Below are 21,107 nucleotides of genomic sequence, written 5' to 3' on the forward strand. Positions count from 1 at the left end.
CAGCATGAGAAGGAACCGGGATTCCACAAGACCTGGGAAGGCTTCAAGAGCTTCCTCCTTGATCTAGTGCAAGACCCAGTCAACCGTACAATAGCCATGGCAGTCAAGTATGAGGAGGTGTGGCAGCGAGTCGGACAGACCACGCAAGCGTTTGCGGCTTACCTTCAGACCTTAGAGGCAGACTTGCCAGCCTATAAGGAAGAACACCAGGTCCAACACCTGTTTGCAAAGCTCAGGGCAGATGTGAGGGATAAGGTTATTGCATACCCAGAAATACCATGCTCCCGAAGCGCACTCATTGTGCTAGCCGCCTGTTTCGAGCAATTAGACGCCTCGAGGGCACAAGGCTCGAGAAGCAAATTAGGCCAGAAGAAGGGAACGCTAAACAGCCAGGATGATAGGCCTCACAAGAGGCCTTCGACTAGTCTAAATGAAAGCCGGGGCACCACTAAGACATTTCTGAAGCGCCCTCGCCTTCCAGGCGAAGAAGAGCAGCGCCAAAGAGATAATAACCTCTGTTTCAAGTGTGGAAGAGCGGGCCATATGTCAGCTCAGTGCTTCACTTAACAGCCCAACAGTGAGCCCAGAGCGCGAGCTGTACAGAAGGGACCTGGGGGTTCAAAAAACTAGACCTCTCTACAGAAGCCCCAGTGGGTGGAGTAGGGAACAAGGGGCTCACCCAAAGCTTGTCAACTTTTGTTGATGTAAGGGGTGGGGAAGAGTGGTGGACGCTCCGCGCTTTAGTAGACAGTGGAACTACAGAGAACCTCATATCGCACATTGTAGCAAAGGAAATAGGGGGAAAATGGGAGCCAACCTTTGTGACAGCAAAGCGAGTAGGCGACCAGGAAATCCAGTTGTGGGGAAGGGCTCAGCTCACCCTCCGCATCAAGGACGATGAGGGGGTAACAAGGCAAGGAGATTACTCCTTCTCAGCTACAGCACTAGAGGAGTACAACCTTATGCTACCCGTGGCTTCATCGCGAGAACCCTATGATTAACTGGCGAGAGGGCTCGTGGAGGTTTCCCATTGAGGACATCCAGTACCTCTCCCACAAGGAAGGGGAAGGGTTGCGGAGCCGTAACGAACCTGTTTATGTAGCGATGCTACACCGAATGGAAGAGGAAGGACAAGAGCCAAGGGTTCAAGAAGTTCCAGAAGAATACCGCGCGTTCCTTGGCGTCTTCGACGACGAAGGGGCAGCGTCGCTGCCGAAATACTCAAAGCGAGTGGAGCACGCTATCGATATTGAGCCAGGGAAGCAACTGCCCTGGGGCCCGATCTACAGCCTCTCAGAAAAGGAGCTGGCGACTCTGAGGGTATACATAGAGGACTCGCTTCAGAAGGGCTGGATCCATAACTCGACGAGCCCAGCTGGAGCACCGATCCTTTTTGTGCCAAAGCCAGATGGATCAAAGCGATTGTGTGTCGATTACTGTGGCCTCAATGCGATGATGGTGAGGAATCGGCACCCAATCCCATTGATATCAGAGATTCTAGACCAATTAAGTGGTGCAGTGATATTCACCAAGCTCGACGCAAAGGATGCGTACCAGCATATGAGAATTCGGAAGGGGGACGAGTGGAAGACGGCTTTTCGAACGAGGTATGGCCTCTTCGAGTACCTAGTGATGCCGTTTGGGCTCTGTAACGCCCCTGCCTCCTTCCAAGCATATATCAATGAGGCCCTTGCAGGTCTTGTGGACGTGCTGTGTATCGTGTACCTTGATGATGTTTTGATCTATTCAAAGTGTAGTGAGGACCACCCGCAACATGTCCGCACAGTCCTCGAGAGGCTTCAGAAGTTTAAGATGTACTGCAACCTCAAGAAGTGTAAATTCTCTACTACAGAGGTAGAGTTCCTTGGGTTTATCGTCTCCACAAAGGGGGTCTCAATGGACACCTCTCGGGTTGAGACAATCACGGAATGGCCAGAACCTACAAGCTTTAAGGACTTACAAGTCTTCCTTGGGTTTGCGAACTTCTACCGGAGATTCATCGAGGGGTATTCGCATATAGCGCAGCCTCTCACAGGAATGTTAAAGGGAAGTGATAAGGGGAAGAAAGCTGGCCCATTCCTATGGAATGAGGAGGAGGCGGAGGCCTTTCAGACGTTGAAAACAGCATTTACGTCCGCTCCGCTCCTCCACCACTTCGACCCGAATCAACCCATTCGTCCCAAGACGGACGGTTCAGGAATGGCGATTGCCGCCTGTCATACTGACATTCGTTGCACTCAGTTTGCTATCAAACTCAAGAGCAAACTTAGAAATCTCCTCCTCAAACCTACAAGTCACTATACATATTTTGGCTTGTCACACCAACAACAAGAGCAATACTACTCAACGATTGCTACAACCCTCTATGATTCATTACATGTCATTGCTCTTTAGTTACTGGGCCGATATGACCACATAGCATATCTCTACAACCCTCTATGATTCATTACATGACATCACTCCTTAGTTACTGGGCTAATACTACACATGACATATCTCTATCAACTAGAGGCCTAGGAACATGAATGATAGCTCCAAAAGCTTCTACAACTGTCTATGATTCATTACACGTCATCGCTCCTTAGTTACCCACAAGATTGGTTAAGTTATGACATAATCTGTCAATAGGGGTACTCTGACCTTGGACCTCCTTTCACTTCCTATAGGCTAGGAACCTAGGAGATGGTTCTCTGGGATTCTCTTACATCGACTACAGTTACTAAGCCTGGTTAGTCATGGAAAGTCTTGGAAAATGAGAGAACTACACTCCTTTAGCATAAATAGGATTGCCCTTTCCTTAAGAAAGGGCAAGCAGACAATACAGAAAATCGACTATCACATACTTCCACGTTTTCCAAGCTTCCAAGCATTGATCTTGTTACTCCTTGTTTCTGAAAAGTCAGTGAGGTGCTAACCTCTGACTTATCCCTGAGTTCTCAGACTCAACATTTGTTACAACTTGTCTAAACCACTCCACTATATCATACACCTGATTGCTGCATTGTGGAATAGTCTAAGCTATGACCCTTTGTCTCTTTTTCCTAAGACAGTGTGTTGTCTTAGTAAAATCATCCCTTCCTTGGGTGGCTAGATTCTCACATCTGGTGCACCCACCATTACACCCAATTAATATATACTATACTTGAAGAGTATGGTATACTATCAAAAATTGGTTATTTCATGATGGACAATGCATCAAATAATGATACTATGATGCTAAGCCTTTCAAATCATTAGTACTACTAAACAAATGATAGTTCTGACTTTTATTATATAGTATTATCACTTCTGTAAGGATGCCTTCACTCACTCTATGGAGCAGACTCTGAGTAGCTGCGGGTCACATGGGATCATTTGGGCGGGCTAACTGAGTCGGATGGGTTTCGGGTACTTTAGGGAAATGACTCATGAGGTTCCCCCTGGTCACGTGTGATCATTTGAGCGGGCTAACTGAGTCGGATGGGTTTCGGGTACTTAAGGGAATTGACTCATGGGGTTCCCCCTTCATCTTTTTTGTATCCTTCATAGTAGACCTATAGGATAGCATCCGTTTAGCCTCCGACTCGCACTCTCATATGCTATTACTGTGAGCTGGGTGCCCTGTGTCCTTACATTATACAAAAAAGATCACGCCTGCTGGGGACGGCCGTACTTCAATAATATCCCACACCGGAACAACTCAGGAGAACTACCATTACGACATCGACCGCGACTCAGTGACGTTTCGGAGGAGAGACCTGATGACCTCAAATAGCCGTGATTCCAGAGATCTCACGGACAGCCAGTGGATCAGGGTTTGATTCTTCGGAACAAGCTGGTAAAGTCGCCGACGCGTTGGCGCCAAATAGGATACGAGAACCTTAAGAACCCCCTCCTAGCAAAGAGGAAATTGTGGACAAGAGCATTGATAGCTACGAGCTACCAGAAGTCAAGCTCTTTCGTATCGGTACCGATAACCCAAGGAAATATGTCGAAAAAGCTGACATCAAACATACCCCAAGACAACGATGGTCAACTGCCCAGAATGACTACCAGACAAACCACTGCTGCAGCTACGACCGCCGTGCCATCCGAAGACATCCCGAGTCAAATGGCCCACCTCGAAGCACAGATACAGGAGGTCAAGGATCTACTAGTTACCCTGACAGCAGCCCAGACCAGAATCCTGTCCACACCACCAGTGGACACCCCCATACCCACAGTTGAAGCTTTTCTCCATCAATCCCAAGCACATCACAAATGCACACCGAGGACCCACCGACTCGCTATAACATATCTACCATCTTGGAGAGTATCACTCCGCTCAGCGATGGGATACAACATACCTTCCTACAATGGAGCACTTCGATCCGGACCGACTCGTAGTCAATGAGGACCACTACCTTACCGACGTCTCGAGAAGAGCGTTGATATGGGGAACTACGACCGGCCTGGCGAAGACCTACCTAGAGCCCCAATACCTGTCCGCTACGCATGGGTTCCGCAGTGCTGAGGAGATCATGGATCTACTAGGTTCATACTACCTCACAGGCAATGAGATGGAACAGGCCAGAAACCTCTTTGACGACCTGCAAATGGGAGAGAAGGGGCATCCCTGAGTTCAAGGCTCGTTTCCAAAGTGCAGCTATCACAGGACAAGTCACCGAGTCGGAATGGTTTCGGTACATGTGGAACAAGTTGACTCCCCAATTCCGCAGCCGCATCGCGATCATCAAAAACCAATGGAATGGAGACTACCAGACCATGGTACGAGAACTTACAGCCTTCAATCAGGAATTTTGCCGGAACAACGAATTGAATCCGCTACCCGCTCTTGCAAGGACGTCCACACATACCACGGATACGGCAAAGGCGTCGGCGTCGAAGCCGACTGAGCCACATCCGCTCTGTTCACCCGAACTGCGTTCCTCCCCAAGCCAGCCATACCGGAACGTGTGAGAACCACAGTCCCTGGGTCCTCAGGGAACTGTTTCAAGTGTGGCAAGCCCGGCCATTTCCAGAACAAATGCCCCCTTAATGCTACTATCAAGGAAATGGACCATAACGACCCCGAGGCAGAAGAACAATGGGAAGAAGCCGTGGAACTTCAATCGGATGTGTCCCTTGAGGAAAATGATGAGGCCTAGGAGAAGGCTCCTTCCTAGGTCTACGCAAATGTGACCTGCGAGTACTAGACTTACGAGAACTCCTGGTAGGCATCCAGTTCTTAGTCAATACGACCCTGAGTATGAATGGACTCGGGGTGCAAACAAAGTCCCTATCAGACACAGGAGCAAATGGCTACCTCGTCATTAACAAGCCTTTCGCAATACGACTGTCGAAAGTGCTTCAGAGCCCCATACGGAAACTACCCTACTCTGTACCCATACGTGGATTTCAGCGCAAAATCCAAGGCCACGTATCAGAGTATATTTGGTTACACTTAACAGTCGAAGGACGCCGGATATATAACTGCCCTTTTGTAGGACCTCGGAGCACAAGATATGATAATTGAGAAGAAGCTTTTCAGCCGCTTCCGAATACTACTCGACTCTGCAAAGAGCCGGTTAGTATGGCCAAAGGAGTACCCACCGACTCCTAGCTGGAGCAAGGAGATCACCTTGCCCTACCACTCACCTGAAATGTCCATTAGACATCCTGCATACCAGTCGGATGTGAATCGCCGGGATTCCGCAATCCACCGCGAAGACAGACGCCGCACAGGCAGACGTTCGATGGAAATGAAAGTGATAATTTCCGACTACGAAGAGATCACTGATACGCCATCGAACCCACTATGAAACCAGGAGGTTTCTCCCCCACTGCAGAAAACCCTAGTACATAGGTTTACGCCCATGCATATCTGCGAAATCAGTGCAAATGCTTTCCACCACGAGATGATGCGAAGCGACTCCGAGTTTTTTCAGACTAGCATCTACGAAATCGATCAGATCATTCATGAAAAGGAATTGGACGAGGATGCAGAAACACTTCACCTCATCCAACGGAAACTCCCGCATATGCACCGAAGCTATGCCGATGTCTTTTCGAAGTCGGAATCAGATCGGATCCCTCCACACCACATATATGACCATAAGATACAGCTCAAAGCCCCTTTACCAAACGCCTTCTCCCCGCTATACCGACAAGGCACTGAAGAGCTTAAGGCTACCAAGCAATACCTGCTGGAAAACCTGGAAAACCTGGAAAAGGGATTCATCGTCAACAGCAACAGCCCCTTCGCGTCCCCTATCCTATTCGTAAAGAAAGCGGATGGCAAATTAAGATTTTGCATCGATTACCGGAAGTTAAATGGTCTCACCCGGAATGATCCCTACCCCATCCCGCGTATCGACGAACTACTAGGACGGGTGTCGAAAGCCAAAATCTTCACGAAGCTAGATATTAGACAAGCCTTCCATCGTATACGAATGCACCCCGACTCAGAAGAGTACAGCGAAGTGATAGATGGCGTAGAGGAATGGGAAGTGGAAAAGATCCTCGCTGTAAGGCTCCGCTGGAAGCAACTACAATACCGGGTTAGTTGGGTCGGATACAATCCGGACCCGGAGTGGTACCCAGCGTCGAACTTCATGAACTCCCCCCATAAACTCAGAGAGTTTCACAAGGAATACCCTAATTTACCAGGTCCACCTCAAGAACTACTCGGATGGGTTACGGCATGGGAGGCGGTTGAGGAACAAAACTACGATCACAGGAGGGACAACAAAGCAGGAAAAACAGAGTCGTTGCTACCTACAACCCTAAACTAACTACCCTCTGAGCCAGGGCGCACTCACCACCGTAACCCTTGAGGGAGCCACCCTTCCCAAACGTCTCACTGGCATCGCAACAAGCGGCTACCACCGAGAGAGACGAAGGATCGAAGCGACCCCACGCGAAGAGTCAGGCCCGAGTCCCCTCCGACACAGGGCTTCCCTCCACCCTACTCCCCATTCTTCCCCTCCCCATAACCCGCACAAATGGTGCCCTCCTCCTCACCCCTCTTCCTCCTTCCCCCAGTGCGGTCCGGGACCGTCGCGGCAACAGCGACAGCAGGAAGTCTGCCCAGGGCAGCCACCACTTCCCCCAAAAGAGCCGGCATGCTCCCCTGCTCCGTCCGAAGACGGCGCAGCAATGACCGGATTTGCTGAACTGTGTCAGCACCGAAACAACACAGGACAGGGGTATACTCACGCCCATACCCGCCTCAATGGCAGCGCGCGTGGTGCGGAGCTCCTTGTAGGAGTCGCGCTCCGCGACGGAACAGAACTTGGGAATACTTTGGGCAGCCACAAGGGCCACCCGATTTGCCTCCGAGGCAGCGGACGCGACGTCTGCAGCGACGAGAGGGATGGTTGTTTCCGCGACGATGAGGGCGCGGTATTCCTCATCGAGGAACCAGGCAGCTATTCACCCAAATGGTTAGCAACAGCCAACCAACGAACAGAACGCCACAAGGAAACTCGCCGGGACACAGGTGCAGTACTCGCACTTTGAGCTCGAGGGAGACGAGACGCAATCGTGCGCCGGGACGCCCCGAGCTTTGGCCCGAAGGCAGCGCAGACACAGGACCCGGAAAGCGACTGAGGGGGCTCCGGCAGGCGTGGGGATCGGCATCATCAATTGTTCGGGATCTATGCTCCCGTCAGCCAAGCCCACGTTATCACTTGCGCACCGAGCGCGTTCCCGTCACCTATGTAATGGTGGGTGCACCAGATGTGAGAATCTAGCCACCCAAGGAAGGGATGAATTTACTAAGACAACACACTATCTTAGGAAACAGAGCCAAAGGGTTGTAGCTTAGACTATTCCACAACGCAGCAATCAGGTGTGTGATGTAGTGAAGTGGTTCAGACAAGTTGCAACAAATGTTGAGTCTGGGAACTCAGGGGTAAGTCAGAGGTTAACACCTCACTGACTTTTCAGAAACAAGGAGTAACAAGATGAATGCTTGGAAGCTTGGAAAAGACGTGGAAGTATGTGATAGTCGATTTACTGTATTGTCTGCTTGCCCTTTCTTAAGGAAAGGGCAATCCTATTTATGCTAAAGGAGTGTAGTTCTCTCATTTTCCAAGACTTTCCATGACTTACCAGGCTTGGTAACTGTAGTCGACGTAAGAGAATCCCATAGAACCATCTCTTACGTTCGTAGCTTATAGGAAGTAAAAGGAGGTCCAAGGTCAGAGTACCCCTATAGACAAATTATGTCATAGACAAATTATGTCATAACTTAACCAATCTTGTGGGTAACTAAAGAGCGATGATGTGTAATGAATCATAGATGGTTGTAGCAATCATTGAGTAGTATTGCTCTTGTTGTTGGTGTGATAAGCCAAAATATGTATAGTGACTTGTAGGTTTGAGGAGGAAATTTCCAAGTTTGCTCTTGAGTTTGATAGCAAACTCAGTGCAACGAATGTCAGTATGACAACCTACTCATTCGGGTGGATTGTTGTATTCTAAAAACAATCAGTTAGTATACAGCTATAGGAATGGAGGGGGCCACTTACCAGTCTCGACGTGGATACTGTTGGCGTTGTTGTTGTAAAGGAAAAACAGGAAGAGGTGGGCAAAGCGGAGTACTCAAATGTTGGGCTTACAACAATAAATTTTGAATCGTGCTAGCGCGATCACTTCCCCTTTTACATTTACGAAGGTTCGACTCAAACGCTTAGCGGATACTTCCCAGTGCCCATTCGGACCACCAAGATGGAAAGTGAGATTGAACAAAGCCAACTCCAGTGTCGCATTCCACGAGGTGGTGTTACGGTACCCTTCAAGAAAAGCCGCCTCTGCACACAAAGCACTTTCCCAACACATTGTACAAACGGGGGAGTTCCCGATGCACGTACCGCTGGAATTTTCACCACCAAGGAACGCCCAGCTTACGGATACCATTCAGAGAGGTTACGGAAGGGACCCTGATGGCATGCTTTGCAGACAAAGCACTCTCTTAGGAGGGGGGTAGTGTAAGATTGCCTTCTCGTCTCTCATTCTAGGGAGTAGACTCTGGGTAGCTGTGGGGTCACCTGTGTGTCATACTGACATTCGTTGCACTCAGTTTGCTATCAAACTCAAGAGCAAACTTAGAAATCTCCTCCTCAAACCTACAAGTCACCATACATATCTTGGCTTATCACACCAACAACAGAAGCAATACTACTCAACGATTGCTGCAAACTCTTCTACTACATCTGTTTATGCTACATACATTACGGCATATCATTTGGACACTCATTGAACAAGTTATTAAGAAAATCTCCTCCTTAAGGGGGTGGGCCAATACTACCACATGGCATATCTCTACCAACTAGAGGCCTAGGAACATGAACGATAGCTCTAGAAGCTTCTACAACCCTCTATGATTCATTACACGTCATCGCTCCTTAGTTACCGACAAGATTGGTTAAGTTATGACATAATTTGTCTATAGGTACTCTGACCTTGGACCTCCTTTTCACTTCCTATAGGCTAGGAACCCAAGAGATGGTTCTATGGGATTCTCTTACGTTCACTACATGATTAGCAAGCTAGTTGTGGGTCGCACTTGATTTCTAATACATTTACCAAGCCTGGTTAGTCATGGAAAGTCATGGAAAATGAGAGAACTACACTCCTTTGGCATAAATAGGATTGCCCTTTCCTTAAGAAAGGGCAAGCAGACAATACAGTAAATCGACTATCACATACTTCCACGTCTTTTCCACGCTTCCAAGCATTCATCTTGTTACTCCTTGTTTCTGAAAAGTCAGTGAGGTGTTAACCTCTGACTTACCCCTGAGTTCCCAGACTCAACATTTGTTGCAACTTGTCTGAACCACTTCACTACATCACACACCTGATTGCTGCGTTGTGGAATAGTCTAAGCTACAACCCTTTGGCTCTGTTTCCTAAGACAGTGTGTTGTCTTAGTAAAATCATCCCTTCCTTGGGTGGCTAGATTCTCACATCTGGTGCACCCACCATTACACTGTGATCATTTGGGTGGGCTAACCGAGTCGGAACCTAGTCGGATGGGTTTCGGGTACTTGAGACAATCGACTCACGGGGTTCCCCCATCATCTTTTTTGTATCCTTCGTAGTAGACCTATAGGATAGCATCCGTTTAGCCTCCGACTCGCACTCTCATATGCTATTACTGTGAGCTGGGTGCCCTGTGTCCTTACAGCTCAGGCATGGCGGTTCAAGAATGTACTCGATGACGATACTTGTCCTACAGACTCGTTATTTGCAGACTGCGTCAGTCGTTTAGAAGTGAAACGCACACGCCAATCCACGGTTCTGGAGCCTTCGCCTTCTATCACCCAGGAGTCTGTACCTTCGCCTTCTCTCGCCCAGGACCAGATGATCGTCACAATAGTCTTATGTCAGGCGTACCACTACATGATTGCAGGTGGTTTATTATATGGATATGTTGCATCAGGAGATTGTATGGTTTTCTTGGCTATCCAGGGAACGCCCGGGGTTTTGTATTTCCATTTTGTACCAAGTTCCATGGACATTGAAGGGCAACAGCCTACAGCCGTCATTACAAGATCCACACCTGCTACATAATTAACGACATTAGTGCTTCTCGCACTAGAAGCAGAAACCCAACCTCTGCAATGGGCCAAAAAGCCCTTAGAGACCTCCGTGTTACGGCTAACCCCACCACTAGTGCTAAGGAAGGGATTGGCTACGGAACTGCATGCGAGAAATCATAGTCATTGGTCCAGAAGGGGACCAAGGGGTTAAGTATCACGTGATGGACCACGCAGGACCATGATGGACCACGATGGTCCTTCATGGCATTTGGCACGACGCCACTATATAAGTAGATAGTTAGTTCTTAGATAGGAGCTTCGTGCTCAACTCAATACAGTATTTGTTATATACTAGTAATGTGTTTTACGAAAGCCTTTGTGTCTGATCCCCTGCCTCCTCTGTTAAGTAAACCAACGCAACAAAACCTCTGTGAGTCTTATACGTTTAAGACCCAGCGTTACACTCCGACGATGGCCATCTGCCAGGAATATTATCGATTCTCAGAGCCAAGGTATTGGAGGTCCCTCGCTCCCTCCTCCTCCTCCACCACCCAATGATGACGACGAGCAAGAAGGCGGCCCGAGACCGTGTAAGATTGCTAAGCGGACCAGAGAAGGGTCGCCGCCCAAGGGCAACGGGCCGCACTCCGCATCCAAGGATGGCGGGTCACAGGCTAGCAGCCAACAACAAAGCACTTGCACCTCCCTGTGTGCTCTACCCTATTGTACCCAGGCCTGTCTGCTCAGGCTCAGCCGCAATGGCACTCTCGACCCAAATTGCCCCAACACACCTCTCCATGTTCGACGAGGGTGTGGATTGTACCACCCCATCTCTAATATTCAACTATGCTCTCTCTTCCGGTCCCAGATCGCTGAGAATCTCGATTGCGGCTGTGAATGTCTGGACAAGTATGGTATGTTCAGCCGCACGGGTGTTTTATTCAAGATCACCATACCGGAGTATGGGTACACCTTGGTTGCGAAGGGAGTTCAGGCTGTGTATGCAGACGCTCTCGTGAGAGAAGCCTGTATCTATTCCCATTGCAAGAATCTACAGGTCGTCTATATACCTGTTCACCTTGGTAATATCGACCTTGTCATCTCCTACCCGCTTCAGTCCCTGGCATATATTAAGCATATGATGCTGATGCCATGGGCAGGCATGACCCTCGAAGCCTATATACCAGATGGCATAGATATAGGTAATGAGATTGATAGGACAGTTGGAAAGCTGAATTCTGCCAGTATTTGTAACGGCGACGTGCGAGATACAAATCTTGTCTGGAACGAGGAAGTTAAGGGGGTAATGGCCATCGATTTTGACCTGGCATATATATATACCACTGTCAAGAGATTGTACGAGTCGGCTTCAGATGAATAGAGAGAGGGGAGAGTACGGAAAGTTCAGCTTTACTTGTAATATTACCCACCTCATCATTCATCTTCTAGTTTTCAGACTTTTGTTTTATTCAAGTGTCGTGGAACGGAGCTGTCGAATCGTCCATTTTGTACAAGCTGTAAACCAGTGTATTAGATAGTATTGGCGATACGGGTCGTATACGGTAATACTGAGTCAGTGCGTATTCCAAAATCTCAATTCTGGCCGTATACGGGCCGTATTACGGGCCGTATACAGCTAAGCTAGTATTGAGGCTTAAAATTCGAAACAAGGGGTTCGAATAACTTCAATTGATAGATTGTTATATACTATATATTACTACAATGACTTCACAACCTTCGGATATACTGTCACAGCATGACAGTGAGCTATTTGTCAGTGAACGATTCGAAATCCCGACTTCGCCTGTACTTAAACGTACGCTATCCTCTCCCTCTGTTTCTGTAACAACAACTGCAAGCAGACGATTTTCGAAAGTCTGGGACCATACACCTGTTAGCCGCTGCGATATCATTCGGAACTACCAGGTCAGGCTAATATGGTGTTGTAGATACTGTCTAAAAGAGTCTTGAGTCTGGCGGAACAAAGATTATTACAAGGCACTTAAAATTACACGATATCGATATATCCTCTACTCAGGGATCTCGAACTACTTCAATTCAAAGCAATATCGCTGAAGCTTTCGACAAAGCTAAAGAGATAAATCATAAATGCCGCTGTCTTTCTACTGTTGCAACTGAAGCCTTAGACCCTGCTGTTGTTGAGCAGCTATATGTACGTTGGATTACAACTTGTGGAGTCCCTTTCCATATGGCAACAATATTGGAATTTAGGGCATTACTCCATTACCTTAATCGAGAGATCGATAACTGGCTACCTAACTCTATTCCAACAATACAGACCTGGACGTTGCGTACATACAAGGCTCAAAAGCAACAAGCAATTGCGGAAAGACTAGTCATTATGCGCCAACTTGTCCTAAAGGTGTAAATGTCTAGTTTGTCAGATTCTAAGTAGTTTAATAAATATTATGTGTTGTGGTGGTTTAATTGTATTTTGAAGTAGTACTCGGTGTTCCACCCACTCGCTTCACTCGTAGGTGGCGACAGCAGGTTGTGCGTGCGACAGCAAGATATGCGTACACCGCTATTTTGATATATAGAGAAAATAATAGTATTCTTCATAACGTAGTATCTATAATGCCTCAAAATAACGATCCTACTATGATTGCTCGCCTTAATGAGGCCCAACAGTTCTTCTTAAAACAACCAAGTACATATACAATTGCTTGGGTTGCAAATAAATTCAATGTCAACTGTGAGACACTCCGACATCGTATTACGAGTACTACATCTCCTCAATTACCCCACGGAGGTAGCAATCGAGTCTTATCTCAATCGCAAGAGACTGCGGTCTGTCAATTCATATACGACCAACTTGAGCGCGGGGTCCCTGCCAACCGATCTATGATACTACGGGCAGTTGCAGACTTATGACCTAATCGTACGATACCATCACAACGGTGGCTACAACGCTTTCTAAGCACACCCCGAATTTCATACAATTCACACGAAGACGTTAAATACGCATCGGAAGCAAGCACAAAAGAAAGAGGTGTTTGAGGAATTCTTTCTCACATATAACACCCTTATTACAAAACATAACATTAAGCCATATAATTTATGGAATGTTGATGAGACAGGCTATATGATTGGGTGTTATAAGTCTACGGCTGTTATTGTACCAATCGGTGTAAAGCAGTGGACTGTTGATAATCCTGAGAATCGGCTCTCTGTTACTGTAATTGAGGCAGTAAATGCAAGTGATGCTGCACTTGCAGAAGCTATCATTATCCCTGGCAAACTTCATATGGATTCATGGTACAATGATGGCCTTGAGCCAAATTGTAACGCTGACTTCTAAACGATAGAAGACACAGAGGTTCTCTTGCGTAAAGGTTTACTTATCAGAGGAGGCAGGGGATCAGACACAAAGGCTTTCCAAGTAACACGTTACAGTATTGTAAAGAATACTATATTGAGTTGAGCACGAAGCTCCTATCTAAGAACTAACTATCTACTTATATAGTGGCGTCGTGCCTAGTGGACTCCTGGGAACTCACTCGAGTTCTCGGAGTCCTGGACTCTTAGGATTCTTCTCATCATCCTGCGAGTCCGTCACGTGATACTTTCGGAACTACTATTCCCCGCTGCCCCTCCAGGTACCAGGGCCAGTCTCATGCGACCTCCCTCCTTCCTGTCCTGTAGTTGGCCAGCCTTCTTGTTCCGTCGTAACACAAATGCTCTCATTATTGTAAATGAGAGCGGGTATTCAAACGACGACATTGCAATCCAATACCTTATGCATTTTATCCAACTATCTGCAGAGCATATGGCACCAGATGATACTCGCCTCTTATTACTTGATGGCCATGACTCTCATAAAACAGAGCGCTTTCTTACATTAGCAGAAGAGCATAACATTGTTATTTGCTGCCTTCCTGCTCATACAACACATCTATTACAACCTCTTGATGTAGCGGTTTTTAAGCAGTGCAAACACTTTCATCAAAAGGCACTTGATCAAGCAGTACGTAGCTACGACTATGAGTATAAGCTACGTACGTTCCTTTCAGACCTCCCGCAAATCCAACGGCAATCTCTAACTGTCCGTACAATTCAATCTGGTTGGAGAAATGCAGGACTATATCCATATAATCCTCCACTTGTAATTGACAAGATACAAGAGACTCAGAATCAAACACCTGATTATGAGCCATTTGCTTCATATAATATTATCTCAACACCGAAAACAACTATGCAAAGTGTGCAAGCGGTTGAACATTGGCAGAAGAGAGCAGAGGAAGCTTTCTCATCACCTTCAAGAGAAGGGTTTCAATCATTTGCACGTGGAACTACAGTTGTTCTACACCGGGCAGAGCTCTATAAGACCGAGCTAGATATTATGACTCTACGTGCAGTAGAGAAGAAGGCAGCAAAGGCAAGGGCACGGAAATCACTACAGAAAGGAGGGCAGTTATATGCATCAGATGCACGGAAAATGCGGGAAGAGAAGGAAGCAAAGTTGCAAGCAAAAGCAGACGCAAGAGCAGCAAGGGAATCGGACCAAGTAGTAAAGCAGCTACAAGCGCAAGCACGTAAAATCGAAATTGAAGAGCGTAAGGTTGAGAGGAAGCGGGTAGCAGAGCGGAAGAAGGAAGGGTTGAAATCAAAAGTGATCATTTTACGGTATAGTAAGGATCAAAGTGATAGTAGTAGCAATAGTGGCAGTAGCGATAGTGATAGTAGTTCTATTGATTTTATGTTTTAATTATATAGTTATATAACGTACATGTATAACGTACATGTATAGCGAAAGCGCCAAACAAGCGAAAGCGCCAAAATTATCTACCCTCACGACAAACATTGCGATAAATCTACCACAACATTAGAAATCAATTGAAACTACTCGGAGTCCTCTTCCTCAGAGGTGTCTATTACAATCTGACACGTGCGCGCATTGTGCCCAGTCTCACCACACTTGCCACAGCGACGGGCACGGGTTTCTTCCCTTGGCTTCCGACCACGGCTTGCCCTTATTTCCTGCTCTACCTGCTGCACAACATCCCTCTCATCCTGTAGCTCTTGCGCCCCTTGTTGACTAAGTGATCCTCCTTGCTGTAGTCGTGTTTTCCTAGCTCTCCGGCGCTTGCTTAGTACTTCATTTGCCTGTCGTAGGTTTTGGTTCTCTCCCTTTAGCAGTGCTAATTGATGCATTATTTGCGATGCACCCTTTGTAAACTGGTCAACAGCTGCATAGATTGAGGTTGGAGAGCTATTTTGATGGCGTGAAATCCGAGTTTTAATAAATGTAGACTGTGACATAGCTTCAATTGGGTTGTTTGGTGTCTGAGAAACCCAAGGTTGAGCAGTACCTGGGCGGGAGCTTGGAGGCGTTGGTGTCCTTAACTTAAGATCAAGTGTAGATATCACTCTCTCAGGGTCAAATGGAAGAAGCCCTGCCCCTCGGAACCCGCCTCGAATGTTACTTTCCGTCATTGTAGTGTTAAATGCAGCGTGGAAGGCAGGAAAGAAGTCATCCTTTGTAATATGAGAAATATGAGCCTGCATCATATCTTCAATTTGCCGACCATAGGCCTGCTTTAACGGGCCGAAACAGCCAACATCAAGTGGCTGGAGTAGATGAGAAGAGTGAGCAGGCATACAAAGCGTAATAATGTTGTGTTCCTTGCAGTACTCCTCAAACTCATCTGAGTGGTGGCTCTCATGACCATCAAGGACTAACAAGCGATAACCACCAACACTCTGGGCCTTTGTATGCTTCTCAAAGTGCTGAATCCAATCCATGCCTCTCTCGTTTGTAGTCCAGCCATTTTCAGTAACAGAAATCACCCAATCGCTTGAAAATCCACTATTCTCATACCAAGATGTAAGGTGGTTTTTGCCTGCAACAATGATAAATGGTGGTACTGCCCAACCTTGAGAACTAACGCCTTGGATTACTGTAACCCATTCCCGATTACCAGGCTGTACCTTCTTTGCTTTTGCCCGCCCGTCTGAGCTTGTTACAACCATAGCAGTTGAGATAACGCCCATCATAAACCCAGTCTCATCAAAGTTGTAGATATCTGCTTCATCGATACCATATTTCGCAATTGTGTTACGCACAAGCTCAAACCAGCCATTAATAACTTCTGGATCTTCGCACTTAGCCCTCTGGTAGTCGTATTTGCGCTGAAAGCGTGTCTGGAGCTCTACACGCCGCTTAACAAAGTTTGAAGCCCAACGCGACCCAACGCGTGACGCGTCGCGTGTTGCAAGTAGTCGACTTGCCATATCTTCAACAACAGACAGCCGAGGAGGAAACCCTTTGGCAGCTAGGTCGAGTATATACTGAACAAGGACGGACTCCTCTAGGTTAGTTAATTTCCGTGAGTTGGCTTGGATATCGCGTCGTGAAGGTACACCTTCTAGACGACGACCTAGCTTGCGGTGGTCCACAGAATAGATCCTAGCAGCAACTCGAAGGCGTAACTTTGGGTCGCTTTGCATAGCCTGGATAGCTAGCACTAATTGGCTTTCATCGTTTTTATGGGGCATGTTTTGTTGTTGAGGAATTTAACATTTAGTTGGGGGGTTTGGTCACCGCATCATTTTGGCGCTTTCGCTTGTTTGGCGCTTTCGCTATACATGTACGTTAGTTGCTATATAAGGCGTCTTTTTCTTCGTTTTATGTGTCGCACATCTTGCTGTCGCACGCACAACTTGCTGTCGCCACCTACGAGCGAAGCGAGTGGGTGGAACACCGAGTAGGGGTAGGGTGGAAAAGTGCGATAAACCACGTTAAATAAAATAAATTCATAAAAACCGAGATCACAAAGCTTCACCACCATCATGGCACAAACAAGACAATCATAGCTACAGCCTATATTTATGCCATCCCAACAATGCAGACATATGTATCTCTACCATCTACAAATATAGTCAGTCCTAGCTGCCTCTTGCCAGCTTAGCTACGTATGATACAGCCGGGGGCCGACTAGAGCCACTGTGACGACAAAACATGTCTCCTCGACGCCATCCCAAGCCCCTGAGCCCGAGCCATTTTGACTAACTCCCCCCCCTTCCCATGCGACCCAACGCCTCGCTAACAGCAGGTAAATAGCACAGATGCTCTTCCGCGTGTACATCCCTCCTCCGCCCACAAATGGCCGCCAAGCACTCAACATCCGAGTCGAAACCGGCCCAGCCACGTCTTCGTGGGGGTGCTGCGGATGTTGAGGCTGTGCACGGCGCCGTGTATCGATCTAGTGTAGTTTTCTCAGAAGGTTGGTTCACCAACTGGGTCCTCGTGCTTCGCAACGGAGCCCTTGCCACGCCATGTGCTGACGGCATCGATTCCCGCAGCGGTGCGCTCCTCGTGTGTGCCATACGCCTTGGGTGTGAGCTTGATGAGCGTGTGTAAGGGGACCTGCTCCTGTCAGTATTTGTCTTCTATCCGGAGGTACAAAATGGAACTCACAGCCATCCACGGCGACTCCGACTGCGACTTCTCCTTGTAGTACGCATAGATGCATCTCAGCACCGCCTGATGCGTGATGATCAGGATATCCTCCGAGCGCTCCAGCTCCATGATGATGGACTCGAGGCGGATGACGACGTCGCGGTACGACTCACCTCCGCGGTAGCGGTAGTTGTACTTGTCTTCATCGCGCGCAGCGAAGTCCTCGGGGTACTTCTCTTTGATGTCAGCGTACGTGAGACCGTCGCAGACGCCGGCGTCGAGTTCGTCGAGTGCTTTCCATTGTAGTAGGTTATAGTTTGCGGGTAGATGGGCGCCGGTGGAGATGGCGCGGCGTAGGGTGGACGTCCAGACTGTGAGGGGGCGGCCGTCCTGCAGGTTGTTAGTTTGGATTGGCAGTGTCTGGGAGGTTTGCAACTTACGCCTACAGACTGGCGGACCAGCTCGGGAAGCTTGAGAGCATACTGTTTTCCTCGCGAGGAGAGCTCTGCGTCACCACCGATCTGGCCAGATAGGTTGTACATAGATTCACCGTGCTTTATTCTTGTTAGCTTCGAATGTACGGGAGACCAATAAACCTACTCGTGAGAGCCAGATGGAGCGTGGTTTTATGTGCAGGTTCATCAGGTAGTATACAATGCGGGATTGGAGGTAGTCGTGGATCCGGTTGATGATGACCTGGGCACCAATATTCATAATCTTGACATATGTGAGGTCCCTCTCGTCGCCATCCGCATCCACGGTCTCATAGACCTTCTCGTAGTTGCGGATGCGATTCCTAAAGTCGAGCGCCGCGGCCTCGGGATCGGTGCCCTTGTAGTCGGGCGAGGTGGTCTTGACCTCGAGGATGTTGGCCATGATGAGCGTCTCGTCGTCGCAGCGGGACTCGACAAACAGGGTATCGATGCCCTCCTTGGTGCACTCGTCGTAGATCCAGCGGCGGCGCACGCGTGTCGAGTTCGTGGCGTCGAGGATGGCGATGGTTCCTTCACCGCCTCGGAACCACTTCAGCATATCTCCAAGGGCAGCCTCGGCCGCTGCACGGCGCATCTTCTCGCCTGCTGGGTTGTTGGTGTCGAAGAAGTCGGCGGTGGGCTTTGGGGTGTCGGTGCGGCGGTAGGTGCCAACATTGAAGACCTTTGCCTCGATAGAGAGCCATTTGAGGTATCGTGTCACTGTGATAGCACTGGTCAGTCTGTTATGTAACGTATTTGGAAGCTGCATAACCCACCCTTTTGGGCAATCAGACTCTTGCCGCGGGCAGGCAGGCCAACCATGACAACACATATCTTTGTGTTCTCGACCTGGACGCCAAGCCCATTCGTCTTCTTCAGGCCTTTCTGGACCATCGTTGTGGTTTGTGGTTTGTAGTTGTGGTTTGTGGGGGTTGAAGGGGATGGGGGGGGTCGCAGATTCCTACAAGACCATGGAGGAAGCTCGAGTCCGCGTCAATCGGCTGTTTTGAAAAAGGGTTGGGAGAGTTCGGAGATGTCCCGAGGCTCGCGGGTAACGGTTGGCGGGGTATGAGCCTTTTTTCTGAGTGTGAACAAAGGACCTAGCACAACAGCCTTTAACGCCGAATGTTTTATATTTTTGGTGGATTTGAGGGATTTGAGGGAATGAGGGGTATGGAGGAAGGGATGACGGAGGACTAGGCTGAGTAGAATTGCTAGGGATCAACGGAAACAGGGGGGCAAGGAGAGAAACTGGAGGTCGGAGGGCGGAGGGCGGAGGGCGGCACGTTGGGCCAAGTCGGTGGATTGCGGGTGAGCGGGGCGGCCTTGACTCGCACAGGAGAGTATATAGGAGAGTATATAAGTATAAGTGCACAGGCACAGGATTGCCGAATGAGGGAAGCCTATGGAATGTTTTTTGCTGGGGATTTGTCGTCTCGTGCTACTCTCGTGACAGCAACGACACAGAACGCCTACTCGCCGCTCTTCGCCGCTCTTCGCCGCTCTTCGCCGCTCTTCGCCGATCTTCGCCGATCTTCGCCGATCTTCGCCACTCCTCGCCGCTCTTTGCCACTCTTCCCCGCTCTTCCCCGCTCTTCGCGGCTCTTCCCCGCTCTTAACCCCCATTAGGCCACTTCAGAAGCTGCTCTGCTCCGAAATGATGCAGAATGGGACCCATACCCTACTAGGTACGGATTAGGAATAGACCAGTAGTATAGAATAGAGTAGCCGTATTAGGCAATATAAAAACCATTGGATTGTGATATCTACGCCTTCTACTTGTCGTGAGTAACTGTTATAATACTGTAGCTGCTGTAATACTGTAACTATTCCCATATCCCCATCGACATGGTGAAAATCCAGGGTAGGTACTTACCCCAGATTCTTATTACCATACAGATTAGCTGGTAGCCCACCCCTGAAGTACCCTTTAATGTCCCACTATTTGATCGATGGGAAAGTAGATATAACATTAGCTACCCCTTTAAATATAACGTGCATGTATAACGAAAGTGCCAAACAAGCGAAAGTGCCAAAATCATGCGGTGACCAACCCCCCCAACTAAATGTTAAATTCCTCCACAACAAAACATGCGCCATAAAAATGATGAAAGCAAATTAGTGCTAGCTATCCAAGCTATGCAAAGCGACCCAAATTTGCGCCTTCGAGTTGCAGCTAGGATCTATTCCGTAGACCACCGCAAGCTACGTCACCGTTTAAAAGGCGTACCTTCACGACACGATATCCAAGCCAACTTATGAAAATTAAGTAACCTAGAGGAATCAGTTCTTGTACAGTATATACTTGACTTAGCTGCTAAAGGGTTCCCTCCTCAGTTGTCTATTGTTGAAGATATGGCAAATCGACTACTTGCAACACGCGACGCGCCACGCGTCGGGTCACGTTGGGCTTCAAACTTTGTTAAGCGCCATGTAGAGCTCCGGACACGCTTCCAGCGAAAATACGACTACCAGAGGGCTAAGTGCGAAGATCCAGAAGTCATTCGTGGCTGGTTTGAGCTTGTATGGAACACAATTCTAAAGTATGGCATCAACAATGCAGATATCTACAACTTTGATGAGACTGGGTTTATGATGGGCGTCATCTCAAGCGCAACGGTAGTAACGAGCTCAGATGGGCGGGCAAAGGCAAAAAAGGTGCAGCCTGGCAATCGGGAATGGGTTACAGTAATCCAAGGCGTTAGT

The 21,107-nt window shown here is 48.2% G+C and overlaps 3 protein-coding genes across 3 annotated transcripts; 1 reads left to right on the forward strand and 2 right to left on the reverse strand.

Annotated features, from left to right (window-relative positions):
* Window positions 1–11,263: 11,263 nt before the first annotated feature.
* Window positions 11,264–11,886, forward strand: VC83_08919 (uncharacterized protein; the record flags this gene model as incomplete). The annotated part of the gene is made up of 2 exons (XM_024472460.1): window positions 11,264–11,317; window positions 11,374–11,886. 2 exons carry the CDS (start codon window positions 11,264–11,266, stop codon window positions 11,884–11,886), a joined length of 567 nt encoding a protein of 188 aa, XP_024320108.1.
* A 5,648-nt stretch (window positions 11,887–17,534) lies between these two features.
* On the reverse strand, window positions 17,535–17,855 carry VC83_08920 (uncharacterized protein; the record flags this gene model as incomplete). Its single annotated transcript, XM_024472461.1, has 1 exon — window positions 17,535–17,855. One exon carries the CDS (start codon window positions 17,853–17,855, stop codon window positions 17,535–17,537), a length of 321 nt encoding a protein of 106 aa, XP_024320083.1.
* A 49-nt stretch (window positions 17,856–17,904) lies between these two features.
* On the reverse strand, window positions 17,905–19,295 carry FBP26 (Fructose-2,6-bisphosphatase; the record flags this gene model as incomplete). The annotated part of the gene is made up of 4 exons (XM_024472462.1): window positions 17,905–18,318; window positions 18,369–18,482; window positions 18,529–19,121; window positions 19,178–19,295. 4 exons carry the CDS (start codon window positions 19,293–19,295, stop codon window positions 17,905–17,907), a joined length of 1,239 nt encoding a protein of 412 aa, XP_024320120.1.
* Between the last annotated feature and the right edge of the window lie 1,812 nt (window positions 19,296–21,107).

This window comes from Pseudogymnoascus destructans (assembly GCF_001641265.1).
Source record: "Pseudogymnoascus destructans isolate 20631-21 unplaced genomic scaffold scaffold_30, whole genome shotgun sequence".
In the NCBI taxonomy this organism is placed as follows: Eukaryota; Fungi; Ascomycota; class Leotiomycetes; order Thelebolales; family Thelebolaceae; genus Pseudogymnoascus; species Pseudogymnoascus destructans.